The sequence below is a fragment of the Solea solea genome, chromosome 16, assembly GCF_958295425.1.
Source record: "Solea solea chromosome 16, fSolSol10.1, whole genome shotgun sequence".
Taxonomy (NCBI): domain Eukaryota; kingdom Metazoa; phylum Chordata; class Actinopteri; order Pleuronectiformes; family Soleidae; genus Solea; species Solea solea.
Window position 1 is genome coordinate 21,942,653 of NC_081149.1, and position 19,126 is coordinate 21,961,778.

General features: G+C 41.4%; 1 protein-coding gene across 2 annotated transcripts in view; it reads right to left on the minus strand.

Annotated features, from left to right (window-relative positions):
- usp43b (ubiquitin specific peptidase 43b) overlaps nt 1–19,126 on the minus strand; it is a 75,706-nt gene that overhangs the window by 40,521 nt on the left and 16,059 nt on the right. For both annotated transcript variants that reach the window (XM_058653763.1, XM_058653764.1), the window contains exon 3: nt 3,998–4,101. In XM_058653763.1, coding sequence (XP_058509746.1) covers nt 3,998–4,101 — 104 coding nt within the window. The remainder of the gene's footprint in view (nt 1–3,997; nt 4,102–19,126) is intronic.

Here is a 19,126-nt window from a genome sequence, read left to right on the forward strand (position 1 = left end):
CTGCCCACACCATTCCAGCATTAGAAATGAAAGCTGCAATGTGTAACTTGGTAGTTGATGATGTTATTCCTCTGCCTGTGTTTGGTCGTCATGAACAGATATGATGAAACATTATCTGTACGCTGTGTCCTGACTGAGGGTGTTGGCAATTCCTGTTCACATGACCTGCTACTTTGTCCTTCTTGCACTAAAAACATACTTCATGCTTCAAAAAGTTCACCAACATGCGACGACGTAGCATGTTAAACACCACTACACTGAGAATTCTATTATGTGAATTAAATCGTTAAAAGAATCACAATCTCGATTCACAACTACACGTGAGCTCATTTCTAAATGAAAACAATTCTTCTGCATTTTATTTAATGAGCTGTGTCGCAAATAAACAATCCTAAATAAAGCGCCTTTACGTCACGTGATTGAGTTGAGGCGAGTTTACATAGGAGAAAGTGCGTGTGTGTGTGTGTGTGTGTGACAAGAGTGGCGAGAATCACACAACCACCCGACCCGAGCTTGTGCCAAAAGAAAAGGTTTACATTCGGCTCGCCGCTTACGATCTCCAGCTTTCATACACCAGACATTTGACAAATGCTTGAATCTAATGACATTTATTTTTATTTCAAAGTTACGCACTGCAGTTTAAAGTCACATATGAACTTAGAAAATGTGTTTTTCCATATTGGAAGGCACCTGACACAAGCAGAGGGGGAGGCCGGGAGAGGATGGGAGTGAATAAAGCTCTATTCAAGCAAGCCCAGCTGACACTGGCTCTAAGTGGATCGCTCAGTCTTGGCAGAGCAGAATGGTTGCCCTACGGATGTCTTATTCTCGCCAGGAAACAGTGAGGGTAACTGCACTCTGTGCATACAAATCACACTCAGCCCCCACTAAAACATAGATGTTCCACCGCGTGCTGCTCTTGAATGATCACTTAAAAAGAGAGCAGGAGCAGGGGAAGAGGTGATATTCTGGTGATGCTCTAATGGAAGAAGTGTGCAGAGGCTGAATCCCCCTGTCTGTGATGCAGCCATGCTGAAGACACTCTGAAGAGCTCCACGCTGTGCACGACAGCACACCAGCGAAGCTCTTTCTCCTTTTTTTTTACCTTAATATCTTTATTTGAGTGAACGCCACACAGAGCTTGGCAGGTGTATCCACTGTCACAGTACGAACCGCAGTTTATTCACCGCGTTAGCACTCTGAAATGGATAAGGCATGAACCGGAGTGTGTGCCTCATAATTCACTAATTGGAATTGCAATATACATGCAATAAAGGCGCGTCATTTGGGGCCTGTAAAAAAAAAGTAAAAGTAACAAATCAGGAGATATGATCAAAACAGAAAGGTCACAGAGTGAGGAGAGCGGGTGTTTCAGAGAAAGAGCCATCAGAGTAAGACGAGCTGCGCTCCCACTGAAACTGCACCGCGTTGGTAATTTGAAACGCGAGGCTGCCCGTCACTTGGCTTCACTATAATGAACAATACTCGACAGACTGCAGCCCATGGCTCAGCCACATGTAGACAAAGATCACAGTCTGATTTAATTTAAGATTTACCTCAGACCAGACAGAGCAGGAGCAATAGTTGCTGATGGAATGGAGTAAGATCTGAACAGAGGGAAGTAAAGGCCGATGTTTTGTGCTCCACTAACAAGTGACACGTTTATCACACAATTAGTCTTTAAAAGTAGACGGGTTTTTATCTGCCTCAGCACGTGACGACCGATAACACCAGTTCACATCCAATTTCTCCCCGCTCGTCCTGTGTGGACAGTGAACCGACTTGTCTGGACGTGTATAATGACTGTGACAATTGAGCAGCGACAGAGCCGCTTATTATAAGAATAATTCTCCAGTCTGTCAGCTCTGGACGCTGGATCACATCAGACAGTGCAATGTGAAGTGTTACACAGGCAGCGGTGAAGAGCTCAGACTCCTTCAGAGGAGCAGAGAAGAGGTATTTGTTCAAAAATCAATCCCCTGCACTGATATCACAGAAATCATTTCTGTTTCACATCTCACACCCTTTTCTGCACTGTTATAACTGCAGTGCGTAATTCTTCAGCGTTAATAAATGTCCTTTACATTCAAACCATTCAATGCTGCACACAGTGTTGACTAAGTCCATGAGCTCCACACAACTCTCTCTGTGTTTCTCAGTGTAGCTCAGTGTTTAGATCTCGTGTCACCAGGAGACATTCGTGCTCCGCGCGCAGGAAGTGATTTCTTTCATGTGGAGACAGACGGAGGCAACGGCAACAAACAGGTTGACTGAAAACACAAAGATGCGCCCACGTTTCAAGAAGTTTCAAAAGTGAATTCTACTGCTCAAAAAAAAAAAAAAAAAACACAACACGTCTTAGATGTGCCCACCTCTGCTCTGCCTCTAAATACTAAATCCATTACACAGTTCTAGCACGACTCGGCTTGGCACAGTTCAACTTTTTTGTTTTTAGTACCTGCTCTGGTGAGATTCCAAGCGAACTGAGTCGATACTAAAATCTAATCTAGATCTAATCTAATCTTTTTAATGAACTGATTCTAATGATTCACTTACACCGAAAACAACTGCTAATTTTTCTGTGTGTCGCCTATAAAAACAGCGTCATGGCAGTTAAGTGCTGATGTGGTATGATGACTCCGCCCACGTTGAGGAGGTACGATAGTAATGGAAAAAGAGCAGAGTCGTGCCGAGCTGTGCCGAGCCGTGCTACAACTGTATAGTGGAAAAGCACCAAAACACTCACTTAGGCTCTGTCAAGCAATACTATCAGACCTGACTGTTTATGAGTGGTGCACAAAAATAATGTTACATTACTTTGTTACAAAAACAGGCAGAATAATAACCTCAGCGATAACAAAAATGACCAAAACGCACACACAGATGTACATTTACATATATATATATATATGTATATATATATATATATATATACATACATATATATATATATATACTGTATATATGAATATAATAGGGGGGGAGGGACACATTTTGGCTGCCAAGACTGCTGCCTCCTGTCAAGACACACCCAAGGTCTCACATCTGAAACATCTGACAGCGAGGGTAGCAATTAAGAGATGTGCTCTGACAGATGCAATACTGACAGTCACACAGAGCTGACAACTTTCCGAGGAGTTGGCAGACGCAGGAAGGTGCAGACAAGACAACATTAGAGGTTCAGTTTAAATACTTAAAAAAAAGAAGAAAAAAAAAGCTTTTATTAATTAAGCAAGATCAGATTTTAGTGATGATACGAGACTTAATTAATGAGTGAGATTGGTCGATTGGTAAACTCTTATCCGTTTCCTTGTGAACATGGTACATGACAGTAAATGTCCGATGGACATGATGCTCTGCTCTCGGGTGACCACAGCTGACAGATGTAAACATCATGTAAAGAATGAAGCGTCTCTTTAAATGACTGATTGATGAGAGTCATGAGGAACGAGAATAATGCGGTGAAAAGCCTGCAAAGCCTGGGCTTTTTCTGCACATCACAAATGTCCTGTAAGTCTGCACAAGGTATTATTACAATAGTGGAAATACTTAGCAGTTGCCACGGCTAACAAGCTCAATTATTTCACCCAGCTCAGAAGCTAAGCTGTAAATAAGTACTTGTATAAAAAGGATTTCTACTTCCCTAAGAGGCAGTGAGGTAAGGGCACAGGGATAGTTTCTCTTCAGAACCTTTCTGCTTTTGCCCGCTTTGTAATTAGTAAGATTTACTCTTCTCCTAACGTGGCATCCACGTCTCTGAGGACGTCGTTTTAAAAGAAATATTGGCATCCCCTTTGCGTCTGCTGTTTCTAGTAATTACATTGTTATTGAATCAATGAAGCCTAAATACCATATAAGCGTGGGTGGGCAGGTGTGCTGACAACATGACAGTGACACATCTCTTCTCCTTGTGATGCTATGTACTGTATGTCCCTGCAGTCATAGAACACAGGCTGCTAATGTGTGTTATGTTGTGTTATGTTGTGTTGAGACTCACTTGTACTGGGCCTGGAAGTGTTCCTGAACAAAGCTGTGCTGGACTTGGAGCTGCTGGGACTGAGACAGGTCAGGAGACGGCGAGTCTTCGGCTCCACAGGGGCCCTGCAGCAGAGAGGAGGACACGCATCAACACAGAGCTCCAGTGAATAACATTTAAGAAGGTGGATTATTGGAAGAATGTGAAGAAAGTATGTCTGTGGAAGTGCACAACCACTTTAAATTCAAAATAGTTTGTTTTCTGCAGCCTTAGAATAAGAGCTGTGGCAATGGCCTTGATTTGTTAAGTGAAAAAGGCACAAAAGTCAGATATTTACTCCATGCCAAACTTACGAAAAAAACTTTGAGGCTATAATTCGATCGATATAGTTCGATTTTTTCACATGTCACATATATACTGCACATGTCTACAAGAGGGAGTGAAAGTACGACTTATCCTGACAGCAAATATGATTCAATTATTTAAAAATGTAAATATAAAAGTTCAATGAAAATTGTGAAACGATGAAAACACATTCCATGCATATGTATGGACATCAACATCAATATAATATCAAAGTTAGGTACAGAAACCTGGAGGCCATTACACATACTTGCTCCTTCAGGAGAAGATTGCTCCTTGCTTAATGGAGGTCACCATCTTGTGCCACTATATTATATCCCTCAGTCGCAGTCACATCAGACAAAGCAGCCAGAGTTTATGTTTCATGTTCGACTACTCAAAGAGGAAGAATGGCACATATTTCAGATGCATAAAACAACAAAAGAGATGGAGGAAACGGTCCGTAGAGTGGAAGAGTGGAGTGTTTACATCCTTCCTGGTATGTGAAGACCATCGTCATGGGGTCACTTTCTGTCCTTTATTTTGTTAAAGTTCTTGGTTTTCTGTGTAATGTGTTCCACTTTTGTTGTTTCAGGAGGCTGGGCTGGTCGGTAGGGGCGGAGCTTCCACTCATCTCCTCGTTTACTTCTACTAAACAGACACCAGTGTGTCATGTCCACTCTGTGTGTTCCCTGGACTCAGAGCTCTTAGTTGTGTTTTTCCTTTGGCTTGATTTTGTATGTTTTTTGTAAATAAATGAGTTTTTCCTTTCTTTAAAAAAAACAAACAAAAAACATGATCTGGATTTCCACTTATTTTGGGTTCAGTCAGTTTCTTTACAAATCGTTACAACCATTGTAGTTCCCCAGTGTGCTAGGGATGAGAATAGACCTCTGTATATTCTCACCAATTCTTACACACTGGACCCTTAAAGCCATTTTCAGACACAAATGCCAGGGAAAAGTCCAGGGAATTGATTTTTGGTCATGGAAACTGATGTTTTCCATTCACATGTGACAAATGTAGCACATGATTTTCAGGGTCAAACATGTTCACATGAACGGAATGTCTGAAATATCCAGGTGACACGCAGCACCTTGAATCATACCACCAGTGGTATGCCAGCTTCCTCTGGTGGCAATTGGAGAAAAATCAGGAATACTGTTCTACTGTATATACCCGAGTACGTGATTGGAGTGGAGCTGAGGAACTTAGACTGGAGTGCATGGAAAATTAAAAAACAACAACCTTAATCTGATTTCTTTATACCAGTGCGTGTCTTACTGGGAATAAATCTGCCTCCTGTGAAAAGTCCATAGCTGACTTTGCTCAGCGTATTTAAACCGCTGTATTTGAACGTTGGTGATAATGGTGTTACTTCAAGAGCTTTACAAACCTGTCCAGACAATTTCAGGAACATCTTCAGACAGAAAAGCAGTTACATTGTCAAATTCTTCCCAGATCCATCACACGTCTTCCATGCTTGCAGTGAGAATAAACTCTCACTGTAAATTTAGAAAACAAGGACTTCCATGTAATGCAGATTCAGCATATTTTTGCTTGCTGTTGGCATTGACGTGATATTGAAAATTGAGGGAAAAGCACAGACCTAAACATAGCCCTGAGGAAACCATTTTCTTGAAAACTTTCATATACTCAGCCCTCACACAGATAAGAAGCCGACCTTGGAGGAAGATAAGAGAAGAGGAGCGAAGATGAAAAATAAACATTAAAACTGAGTCTGATCAGTGAAAAGACTTGGGCAAGGTCACAAAATAAATGAGTGGGATGGCACATGAAGGGAGTATCTCCAAACCATTGCTGTGCGTTAATGACACAGAACTAAGTGAAAGAACTTTCCCCAAGTTCCCCACAATAATAAATGTTTTCTTCAGCTTATTAATAAAAATGTATTTGGTACAAACAGTTTGGTTCTTATTGGTAAAAAGGGTGAGGGTTAAAAAAAAATTAAAAAAAAATATTAAAAAATTCAGACATCAAATATGAACTAAAAGAGTGCTTTGCTTTCATCAAGCAAAACATATTAGGAGTAAAATATAAACCAAAAAAACATGGAGAAGAAACACAAGTAGTTTACCAGCAACACAGATGAGAGATTAGAGCAAGTGACGGGACTGAAGTGTGACATAAACTTACAAACAAAACAACAAACCAGCTGAGCACGGAGGCACTGACAATCAAACACAGGTCAAACATATCATAAAATAACGATCAGGGAAGACAGGAAGTAAAAGCGGACAAGGTACACACACACGTAAAAACTTCAAAATAAAACAGGAAACAAGGAACTGATGAAAACAGATCAACAAAAAGTCCAAACAATAATAATAGTTCAAGAAAAAGCGCCTAGAAGATCCAGGGGCTAAGCTAATAGCAAAAAGATCTACGCGTAGAAAGTGTTATACCATGTGATTCAGCTTTAATGATTTCTTTGTTATATGGAGCAAAATAATGAAGAAAATATTCACATTTAACAAGCTAAAACAATTAGAAATCTTATTTTAATAATGAAAAAAGCTTCAAACCGATTAATCGATTATCAAAATAGTTTCAGCTCTAGCGGAAAAATGAAAGTTGGGAGAGATGTTTTCAGCTCTCTATTCGAACAGTTAAGTCTAAATACAGTGGATTCAGTTCTCTTACATCACTTTTTGACTCTATTATTGATTTAACGTATTACTTTGGACACCAAGTAATCACTAAAGTCATTTTAATTTGAAGTAGTAATATGTAATCAGTAACTTTCCCAACCTGTGATGACTGACTGCTTAGTGTTTCCTGTTTTTATTCAACTTTTTGCTTTGAAATAGCCGAGCGGCATCAACGTGTAAAACTGCTAATAAAAAGAAGTCAGTGTTTGGATATGTCTGTGCGGTGCCAGCTCCATTTCACATGTTACATGCCAACTAAATGTCCTGAAAAAACATTCTTTCTGTTAGCGAGTGCTGCTGCTTCAAAGGCCAGAACGTGGCGTACAAACACCTTGTGAGCATTTCTTTGCTGCCCCAGTGGCCTGGTGTAAAAGACGGGTACTTGAGAGTGCATTAAGGCCCCGTATCACTGCAGCTGTGCTGTTACAGCAGGGCTGACCAGGCCAAACGGAAAGGCACTTTCCAAGGCCTCTGTGTTGACACACACTCCCCGTGTTTACTATTCCACTGATTTCTACCTCCTGGTCCCGTCCTGGCCGCCACTGTTCCCAGGCTGGCAGGTCAACCATGACCTCCGCTCACAAACAAAGCTGAAAAGAGGTTTAGAATTTCTAAAGGAGGGAGAGAAGTGGAGGGCATGTGTGTGTGTGTGTGTTCCGGGAACTCGGTATGAGACGGACAGCACCGACAGAAAGAGAGGAGAGTCCTTTACAGTTCACCACCATTTAGAAAATCTTTGGTGTGTTCTCCAGAAAGCACGTGAGCGTGGCAGAAACTAAGTGCAAGCCTGAAACTTGACCTTTCTGCCGCTCCGTGCTTCGACAGGCACCAACAATGACAAAGCTCTACCTCACTCTTTCCTCTTTGCATGGATGTCAGGGGGCTTTTTCTTTTGCTTAGTCAATTCCTCCCACCAAGCGTCAGGAATTCCAAGAAAAAGGGAGGTTCCGTCCAGCTGATCTGGTTACTGGTTCATTTAGAAGATGCAATGTAAGGTAAGGAAATAAAGAGGGTATAATAAAACCTCTCAAACTCACTTCACTCCCCCTTTTCCCCTCTGCATACTTGGTAATGGATTCCATTGCTATCTTTATGTGGAGATAACAAAGCAAGGTTTCTGGCCAGAGAGTGTCTTATCACTTCCCAGAAATCCATGCGGCTCTGCCATGTCAACAGACCGCACGGGGTCAGCGGTGTGTTAACAGTAGCTGTCGACGGCGTGGACGTTTGAGCGGCGCTGACATAGCTCATCTAACTGATCCTGGCCAGGAAACCCCCTCACTGAGCGACTGCTGCTGGTTGAACACATCGTTTTACAGGTAGTTAACAGAACTAAGCAGATCTGTGGTCCATCTCAAGAGGTGCCATGTGAGATTCTATCTTTGAAATTGGGTGTCGGACAAATATGGCAGCTTCAAACTGATAAAAATGCAACAAAAGAGGGAGGGACAAAAAAATCACATACGCTATTTTTAGAGCCAGGTCTGACCGACGAAAAATAAGGAATGCACAGGGTGTGAAATATCACTTCTTATGCTCTCCTTCTTCTAAATAAACTCAACAATACCTTTATACTAAGCACAACAACTGAGTCACTCTGCAGTCGACCCAAAGAGGTCTAGTTATCCTGCTAATTAGTTAAAACTGAAATGTGGTGCATCAGCGTGGTTTGTTTGAGCTGGTGCCAAAGTTTTCAGTCCACCTCTGGTCCACACCAAAGAAGAGCCCCAGTCAGCTTCTAAAGGCAGACAGTAGTGAAGAGAGTGTTTGAGCTTTAGGTGAACACACTAATCCATCTGCCCACTGGGAGCAGGAGCATTATTATCTTCACCAGATCTTTGTACCACCAGAATACAGAAGTGCTGGACATGCTAAAACTACCAGATTTCCCCATATACTAGATCTTGATGATGCACAACGACACTTGCCAAAACTGTCAAATCAATATTATCTATATACATATATGTTTACTGCTTGGCTTGGAAAACAGTTGGAGTCTAAAATACAACAAATGGCGTGTTTCCCACGGCTCGACTCGACTTGACTCGGCTCGGCATGGCACGGCACGGCACGGCACGGCACAGCACTGACTGAGTGCCATCACATAACCCTAACCCTCCGACACAAGAATCAAGCCAAACTCTCTGCCAAACAAACTGTCTGTGCTCTGGTCATGGAGGAAGTACTAAACCAATATTTTAATTAACTGATTCTAATGATTCAGTTACACTGAAAACAACTGCTCTACAAGTCACTAATCACTTGTTTGTGTGTGTGTGTAAAACAAAGTCACGGCAGTTTCATGCAGCCGTGCAGTGATGGCTCCGCCCACGTTGAGTTGGTACTTTTTTTGTATTGGAAAAGCAACCTAAACCGTGCCGTGCCGGGACCATAGTGGAAAAGGGCCAAAATAAACAAAAGAGACCAGATATACAGTATACAAGCCTTATTTTCCTTAATTTTTCATCCTTAAGTTTTCTGAATTTTCAGCTTCTTAAATGTGAATATGTTCTGGTTTCTTTGCTCCATATAACAAAGACATCATTAAAACTGACTTATTTCGGTTTGTGGACAAAACAAAGATTTCATATTACAGAACGAACAAGTACTCGATTCAAACTAGGGTTAGTTTTACCTGAAAATGTACATAGCAACATTTGGAGGTGCTAATATCAAGGATGTGTGAGGCCAGAGTCCTGTCCACCTAATCTTAATCCATAAACCCCAGTAGAGGGGCATGTGCCAGGTGCTCGAGGAGCATGGTGAGGATTAAAACTCGAGTCCCTCATCCCGGAGCCCTAGAGTGCTGTCATTTATTTATGTGATTTAGATAAATAACAAAGATATAGCAGGCAACTGAGTGGTGGGTCAGAGCCTGGCTCAGCACTGTGTGCACAGGGGTCAGAGTTCACTGACCGCGAGAGGGTTGGAGAAAGCGGAAAGTGTTGCACAGCTGGCTGCTGAAAAACCAGACAGCTGCTTCAAATTGTTCATTTTATTTTATTAACAGCAGTGAACACCAGCTGATACAAGGGGGTGTTACAGCAACAGGCACGCCATCATAAAATATACTGACTATGTGGGAATACTTACAGCTCCAGAACTTTTGATGTTTTTTTTTTATTGTTGATGTGATTATTCTGCCTTTGTGATCTTCATGAACAGAAACACTGGACATCATCTTAAAACAGGAGCTGTCAAGCAATACTATCATAGATGTCACATGCGTCACTATGAACAGACATGTACAACAAGGTCTTTGTTTGCCAAATAAGTCATGTGTCGTATATTAAACAGTCTATCAGACTATTTTTTGATTTTTATTACCGTATTTATACGTTACTACAAGGCTCTATTAAATGCTATTAAATTATCCTTATCTTATCCATTGCGAGTGTCATTGTTAAGGCAGTAGTACCAGTAAATCACCAATAGGTGTCAGCATTGCTATGTAAACAGAGCAAAAAGATAAATGTTGTAAGCTATTGCATTTTGCAGAAAATCTTAATTAAATGTGTTGATTAAATTGAATAGTTTAATAAGTAGTCAAATATACAAAGACCAATAAAATTTGCAGTAAGACAAACTGTGCCCGATCGGAGCAGACTGTCCTCAGGACGCCCTGACAGCGCCGCGTCATCAGGACGAGGAGCGTAAATCGTCTTGAAACGTGGACCAAGTCATTTTTAGGTTTTGATCGTCTCTCTGTCTGGGCCCCCTGCCAATCGGGCCCTAGGCACGTGCCTAGTTTGCCTTTGCGTTAATCCGGCTCTGGACTTCATCAGCATTGTGTTCAAACTCATTTGACAACGGTTTGAATGGAACAGACGTGTGTTCATGTCTAAAAGTCACACACACAGTAGTGCAATGTCGACTTTACAACGCTCTCCAGCTGTAAATGTGACATTTTACACTCTGACACACAGAAAATGTTATTGAGGAGTGTTTTTGGGAGCCTTGTTAACAGCTCCGTGATTCACTCGTCCATTTTCCGCAGAGACGACACAGACACACCGACGAGCCGTTCACTCGCTACCAGGTCTGAGTCAAAGCCGAGGCTGTTGACTCCTGGTCATCTGTACTTGAAGTAATCGTGGAGATTAACGCAGCACTCTGTCCCACCGGGGAGGCTTTCAATAATTCACCCAAAAATGTTGCAGGGAGTGATTTATTTCTGTCAGTGGGTTCACTGCGGAGGAACTCAAGCACTCTCAACTTTCTTCCACGATAGTGAAAATCCGGGAAATGTGGCCCCCGTCTCCGTCCGCACAGACCACCTGTCTCATCCTGATGGGTTTTCAGGGACGGGGAGGCAGGTCGTAAAGGGGGGGACGAGCGTTCCCAGTAATGGCCCTGATGTGAATAATTTAAACAAGCTGTAGAAACACACAGGGATGGACATGTGCTTCTGCTGGAGAAAGCACTACAGCGAGGCGATTGAGAACAAGAACTTAAAGCCCCTGGTGATCGTAACAGAGAGAGGGAGCGAGAGGGGGAGAGAGACGGAGGAGACGATACGGAGAGTAGAGACACTGTGTGTGTGTGTGTGTGTGTGTGTTAATCGATACAGACGGATGGAAATGAAAGGCGGGTTTTATTTAGTGAGTGAATGAGTAAAAACATCAAAGTAGTACACACACAGCTGATATAAAGAGCATTGATAATTAATATAATAATGGACAGTCCCCTTTCAACATCCTCCTGCCGCGTGCACCCACCTCTATAAATAGTCCCAGGAATAATGATAGTGGAAGCTTTTCTTTCTGACTCTTGTGCACATTATTCCCCATGGCTGATTACTCGGGGCGGGGCGCATGTGTATGGACAGGCTAAGTGCCCAGACGTCCCCGTATTGACTTCAGCTGACCTCGGGGTGGTGACTGATTGACTCTCGCGTCGACAGCAGATACGCAGCACGCTCAGTACACCTGTGAAGCTACCGGTCAGTCAGTGGTGACCGGTGGGGGAGGGAACCACAATGTACCTCACGATACATGGTCCACAATACCGATAATATCGCAGTATATAATCACGATATCTGAAATGTTAAAAGTGCAGTATTTCTCTATTTATTCACAACGTAGAGAACAAAGTGCATAAAGTCTACGTATTAAACATGGATGTAGTAGAGCAGCAACGAGCAGTCGTAGTCGTTTGGTCCATGTCTGAAAATGTTGAAATTGGAATTGATGTTCTCAAATGTCTTGTCTTGTTGTCTTGTCCAGAAATGATTCAGTTTTAATCATTTCTTTGTTATATGGAGCAAAGAAAAGAGACAATATTAAATTTAAGAAGCTGAAAACCAGAAAACCTGCTTAAAAAACACTCTGACTGAGTTGACAATTCATTTAGTAATCGATTAATCGAGTAATAGTTTCAGATCTAGGATGGAGCATCTCTTAACATAGCTTTCTCCACCTTTATTCCGTGGTAATCTCCCTCTTCTTCAGCCAGGTAACTTCCGTCCCAGTTTCCCTCATTCATTTGAGCAGCGCCACTACAAGGAGACAGGAAGTAGCAGCGCCCGGTGAGTGAAACTGGCAGCAAATGTTTACTTTCGAGAGCCTATTATCGTATTGCATGAGGAAGGACGCCGATATATCACCAAATGGATATTTTTAACCCACCCCAAGTGTCCAAAATACCAAATATACTATAGGCTCCAAGGAACCTGCTCACTGCTCTGACTTCCCTGTGTTAAGGTTCATAAATAACAACATAATGAATTACAACCAATGTGATGAAGAAAGTGTCACCAGGTTATGTTTGTTTACAGTGTTTGAATGAGATCTGGTCCAATAACATCATTGTGGAGCCATTTTTAACAAGGATAAAAAATATTTCTTCTTCTAAACTTGCAATCAACGTAAAGTTTCTGTGTCAAAACAGGAGTTGCAGGATGGCGGCTTCTGTAAAACGACCTGCATTTTAAACCAGTCGTACACTTATATAAGCAAACTGGTGGGAAGTATGTTCAATTTCTGCCAAAGAGGTCTAAATAAAGTATGAAATGAACGTATTGCTGCTCATATACAGTTTATAATGAAGGTTGGTGGAAAAAATCCCATTTGCTGGAGGTAAGAGATGCCATGAGACAAATGAGAACGCCATTGTGGAGGCGAGAGAGTGAGAGACAGAGAGAGAGAGAGAGCAGATGGAAATGAAAGGCTCTCAAGAGAAATGAAAGGGACAGAAAAATAATAAGTGTGATGGATCAGGTAGGCATGGTGACATGGAATAAGGACTATGATGGGAGAAGCCATATTCTTGTGGCTAAAAAAGACTCCATGCTCATTCAATACACTCTCCGTGTCATAGAGAATGTTGTCTGAATGTCTTTTTGTTTTTTTTGGGATTAGCGTGATACAAACGAGTCATGTTTTAAAAGCGGAACGTACGTTTTGAGTGATCGCTCTATTACGCAAACATGCTGACATCAGCGTGAGTCATAAATACACAGACAAGTGTGTGTGTGTGTGTGTGTGTGTGTGTGTTGTCATAGTATGAATCCACTCTCTAAATTAACAGAGCGACTGCTGTTTCTCACACTGCCCCGCTCTAAAATAGCTCACAGGTATTGACGTGAGTGTAACTGACTGCCATCGGATATTTATTTGCCGTTCACATACAAGCGCAGCAGTAGGTTGTCTGGAGCCGATGCCTTCACAACAGCAGGGACATTTTTGTGACTTTAAGGTGAGGGGTCACACCGGGGTCAAGCATATAGAGGAGGCGGGACACACGCTTGCTGTGAATTGTCTGGAGATATCCCTGCTGAGTCTACTAAGTCCAATTTGTCAAAGTTGGACTAACACACCTAGTAAATGCAACTAGGAGTTGAGATACTCCTGCATGTACATCTTCCACAGCTCCCACCCTGGTGGAATTCCGGCCAGGGCATTTTTGAGAACACCAATTTGGCCTCACGGTTGGGGAAGTGCAGGACTATTCAATTACAATCTCAGTTGGGCCGCATTTTCAAACCAAGAAATTTGGCTGGGCCAGTAGAGCTACAACTAACAATTATTTTCATAATCTATTAATCAGTCGATTTTTTTTCTCGATGAATCGTTTGGTCCATAAAATATCAGAAAACCTTAAAAAATCTAAAATCTGTTCTCAAATGATTAACTTTTAATGATTTTTTTGTTATCCAGAGGAAATAAATTAAGAAAATATTCACATTTAAGAAGCTTAAACAATCAGAAATCTTGTATTTTTATTATTAGCAATAGTTGTCGATTAATTTAGCAATCGATTAATAATCGATTTATCGATTAATCGTTTCAGCTCTATGGGCTGGACATTTCCTGCACATTTAGAAAGTACAACAAAAAGTTCATTAAAATAAAATAAAAGTATAAAATTATTTTGTCCTTTCTACAACCTCAAAGTGCACAGTATTAGCTGTAACTATTTATAATAAAAAAATAAACGTGTTTGTCATCTCAGGTGAAATAACTAACAACTAGCTGCAAGTGGAAAACTCACTACTTTTAAGCTGAAAAGGAGGCATATCGCCACCTAGTGTTGTGGAGGCAGAAACTTCATAATAAATCAATTCTAGTGCTTGTACACTGTGAAAAAAGGGCAGTGGTCTAATTAAAAAGCAAAGAGCAAAGACAGATACTAATTGGTTTACTCTGACATTATCCAGAAGGACGTTTCATTGTCAGGAAAAGTGCAGTAAAATGTCTGAAGCAACATTTGCGTTTTGTCACATCTAAGTTCTGGTACAATGAAGCCAATACTGACCTTTTTAATGGAATAATTTATGGCACTGATTTGTTTTGCTGGCAGAGAGTTCGATAAGACAAAACACCACCACTCTGATGGATGATGATGAAAGGGAGCACAAACACAATAGGTATTTTCCCAGAGTGTCAGACAATTTATTTAAATGGATCAGGTAAATGTCACCAAATCACAGCACATTCTGGTTTTCTGGCAGCACTCTTTTCATTTGCTGAGGAAACGCGACAGAAAGCAGCTTCTGATTAAGCCGCCTCTGGTGTTCTCTGTCACACTTTTATCCTTTTGACCAAAACTTTGTTTGGAACATATTCTAAATCATGTGCCTAAATATAATAAAATAATAAATCTAAATGTCCATGAAGGTACAAGCGTGTGTGTGTGTGTGTGTGTGTGTGTGTGTGTGTGTATATATATATATATATATATATATATATATATATGTATGTATATGTATATGTATATGTATATGTATATATATGTATATGTACACACATGTATAGGAATGTACAAGAACAACACAAATAAAGTGAAAAGAACATTATTTTAGAACATTCAATGACATTTTAGAACAGTGTTTACAACAGTATAGTTCTCATGTGATCATGTGAATCACTTTAAATATGAGCAGAGAAATAATACCAAATGTTCAGGCTAAATATGAGCAAACAATCAGGAGAGCTGTAATTTACCTTCCATTTTAGCAAGTGTATTACATTACATTACAAGACATTTAAGCCAATGAGGTCTCTGCGAGTCTCCACAGGAACATGATATAAGTATTGTTAAACTAAGGACAAACTTTGCTGAAGAATAAGACTTTGCGTGACGTCTCTAAAGAAGATTTAGCAGCGGGAGAGGCTGAGGGGGAAATTAATTCTAATGAAGGCAGGTCGGTCTCCTGAGCTGATGAGGTTTATTATTACCCTCCTGCTTCTGTGGCGGCTGCTGATGACTGTGGTGACACAGATGAAGATAAATCGACTGCACCCACCGGAGCATCCAGTACCTGTCAGTTATGTGTGGCTGTCACAACAGGAACGGATATACTTACAGACATAAAAGTATTAACAAGGGTTAAAGGTATGATATTACAGGAACGCACATTTTCTGTGGCTGTCCTGATTGAAGCGTGCTCTTCCAAATGGCGATTTAACAGACAGACGGATCGAGGGAGGGAGGGAGGGAGGGAGGGAGGGAGGGGTGATAATTATTGCTCTGTAAAATAAATCCATTCATCTTCTCAGGCAGATTCAATTTAACTCAAGATTACACATTAGAAGTGAATTTGGTGTGACAGGAAGGCCTCCCCGCTTAAATTATTTCTATCAACAACTCTTTAAATCATTGCAGTCAGCCTGGTTTCAGGCGATTGCATTGACACACACTCTGGGAAAAGGGTCCACTCAGCAAATCAGAATCATTTAAACGGCCGGGGTCGGTGTTGTGTGCCAATCACACGCAGCAGGAGAGTGCGTGAGGACATTTCTTTATATTAAACAATGAAACAGTTGGTTGATTTCACCACATTCGGTGATTTAATGGTGGCGATTTAAACTCTTAACTGGTGACGAGTTCCTGCTTCACTCTGTGAGAGCGCAGACTCACACAACAGGAAGTGGCGACCTTGTTTGCTTTTGTTTAAAAAGCTCCCAACAACTTAATGAGGAAATGTTTTCTGGGCTGGGTTCCCTGCAGTGCACTTTATAGAAATGTCCTTTTACTGTTTTTGTTTTTTTTAAAAAGCAGACGTGATGCATTGTGTTGTCTGAAGCCGTCAGACAGTTTCAGCTTAATTGTGTCTGCGCCACAGAGAGCAACACCAAGCCGACAAAACCACCTCCTTTTTTTATTTTTAAGGAAAGGAAGGAACAGCAACCTCAGATGTAACCTCCATGACTGGCAGAGATATTGAATATCTCTTGATGGACATCAACACAAACGCCTCTCATCACAGCAGGCATGTTGGTGTTTGAGGGGGCGAAAGGCTCTGAGGCAATCAACACTGATCTGGGTCTCTGTTGAGAGGAGACCTCGAACACAGCGAGGTCGTACTTGGGCCCTTCCCTCCTTCAAGCTGCTTTTCCAGCTGGGTGGCTCTGAGTCACAGAAAGCCATTTCAGCTTGGCAGGGCAGGCAGAACCAAACGCACACAGAGGGAGAGAGAGAGAGAGAGAAAAGCCCAGATGGAGAAAGAGACACACACACACACACACACACAGACAGACACACAGAGACAGCAAAACACACAAGAATGACAACAGAACCACTCGTATGCAGCTCTGACATGAGTGAGAAGCAGCACCGACCACACACACACACACACACACACACACACAAACAGACAGATACCAGCAAAGTACATGAGGGACAAGGAGAATTTCTATGTGGGACACCAGTTACCAGTGCAAAATGTTGATAGAAAATCTATCTAACTTAAAAAAAAATAAACACAGGATTGACTTGATTGAATGTATCAAATGTACAACTGGTGCTTTATAAAAGCTATGGCTTAGAAAATATAGAACCAGTCCAGGGTTATTCCCCCCCTCACACTTTTGATTGTTTACAAATACGACTATTAGGGCCAAACTGAAGATTTTTTTTTAAATCTTTCGAGAATAAAGTTGTAATTATTCAAGTTAAATCTATCTCAGCTGCAACCTGCGTCAAGATGAGAAACGTGGAGCATCTCGTGAAGTTACATTTTGATTGGGGCTTCACAAATAAAGAAATATTTAACAGTTTGTCACCACAACACCGCACTCTCTTTAGCATCAGGACGTTGCAAAAATTGTGCAAGAAACAGAGTCTATATGGAAGAAAGAATCTTTCTCCTTGTGTCTGACAGGTTGATTGACATCAGTCTAGCAGCTGCGCAGTGACAGCCACCCTTCCTTTTTTTTTTTTCTTTTTTTTTTTAAACAGTCATTAGATCAGATATATACATTATCTTTTAGAAAAGCAGCAGTCTAGAGACGATTAAAATGCAGGACATCGTCTCAATATGCGGGATGGGATGCGAGACAAGGGACACAAATGCCCTCACCCGGGCTGAGAGATGTGCTTGTGTAGGTGTTTGGTTACAAAGTGAAAAGAAATGAAATATGAAATCGTGGTGGCTGTGAACAACTCTCTGGATGTGTTTGTGATTTCAGTCCAGTTTCACTGAGGAAAAACAGAGCTTCTGACCCTGAAAACTAACGTACAACTGGGATTCCCTTACATCAGGAGAGATGACCTATATTATATTGTTAACTCTTAACTGGGGAAATCAATTAATGATTGATCATTCGCTATTATTGTAGGTCAAAAAAATGTGTTGTGTTTTGTAGAACCAGATCATTAGAGCTGCTAATATTACTGTTTAAATATCAAGTCAAAGTTACTTCTCTAACTCACTGGGTGGTGCATGTTATTGACAATGGAGGGCAAAGGAAAAACACACATTTATGGAGCGTCTACATTCACTGCTGTTGAGTAAATATTGGAAGTTAGTTCACCCTAAGCAGTAGGTGGCACCACAGAAGAAGAAGAAAAGGGTAAAAGGTGCAACTTGATGACGTAAATGAATATTATTGTGGTAATATGTGCTTCTTGCACTTAGTTGACACTTCCTCACACCTCCTCTCATCTGCTCGTGCAATGAAATGCATCATGTGATGACCTATTATTGTTATGCCAACTTTTCTCACCTCCCTCAAGCTTAAAATACTTATTTCAAACTATCAGCTGCAACCTAACACATATAGTATGTCAGCTCCTGCCAGCCAGACAACAGAGACGACACATTACAGACTTTTCTATGCACCATTCTTTAATTCTTCAGCAGCCAAATCCATCCACATTCAAACCGGTGTAATGTTAAATCAGAAGTTTGATGAGACAACAGGAGATATCTTCATTATCCATGTGGAAATGGGAGAGGCATAAAACACGAGGAGCCTCCAGTGCAATTTCTTCTTAGGGAGGATTGGTTGCGAGGCAACAAAGTGACCACAAATTGTTCAGTCGAGCCATAAATCCACATGTAATTTTACTTTCATCTTGCTTACTGGTTTTAACGGTGGTCTGACGCCGAGCAACATAAAAGGTCACAAGTGCTCAAGGTTTCTGAGACTCAACATCGCCATCTGAGTGACTCGCAAGGTATATGCAGATCGACTCCTTTCCCTCTGCCAGTCGTGGAGTTTGTCTGTGTTTTTTGTTTGTTTTCTTCCACAGTGATGCTCTGACGTGACAAACACACACACACACACACACACAACAGAAGAAAGCACCGTGAAGAGCACTGACAGTGTCATCGTGGATATGCTTTCATATCTTCAACTTCAGTCTCTCTTTCAAACTCGGCAGCAACTGAACGACCTTAGACTGATGCGTG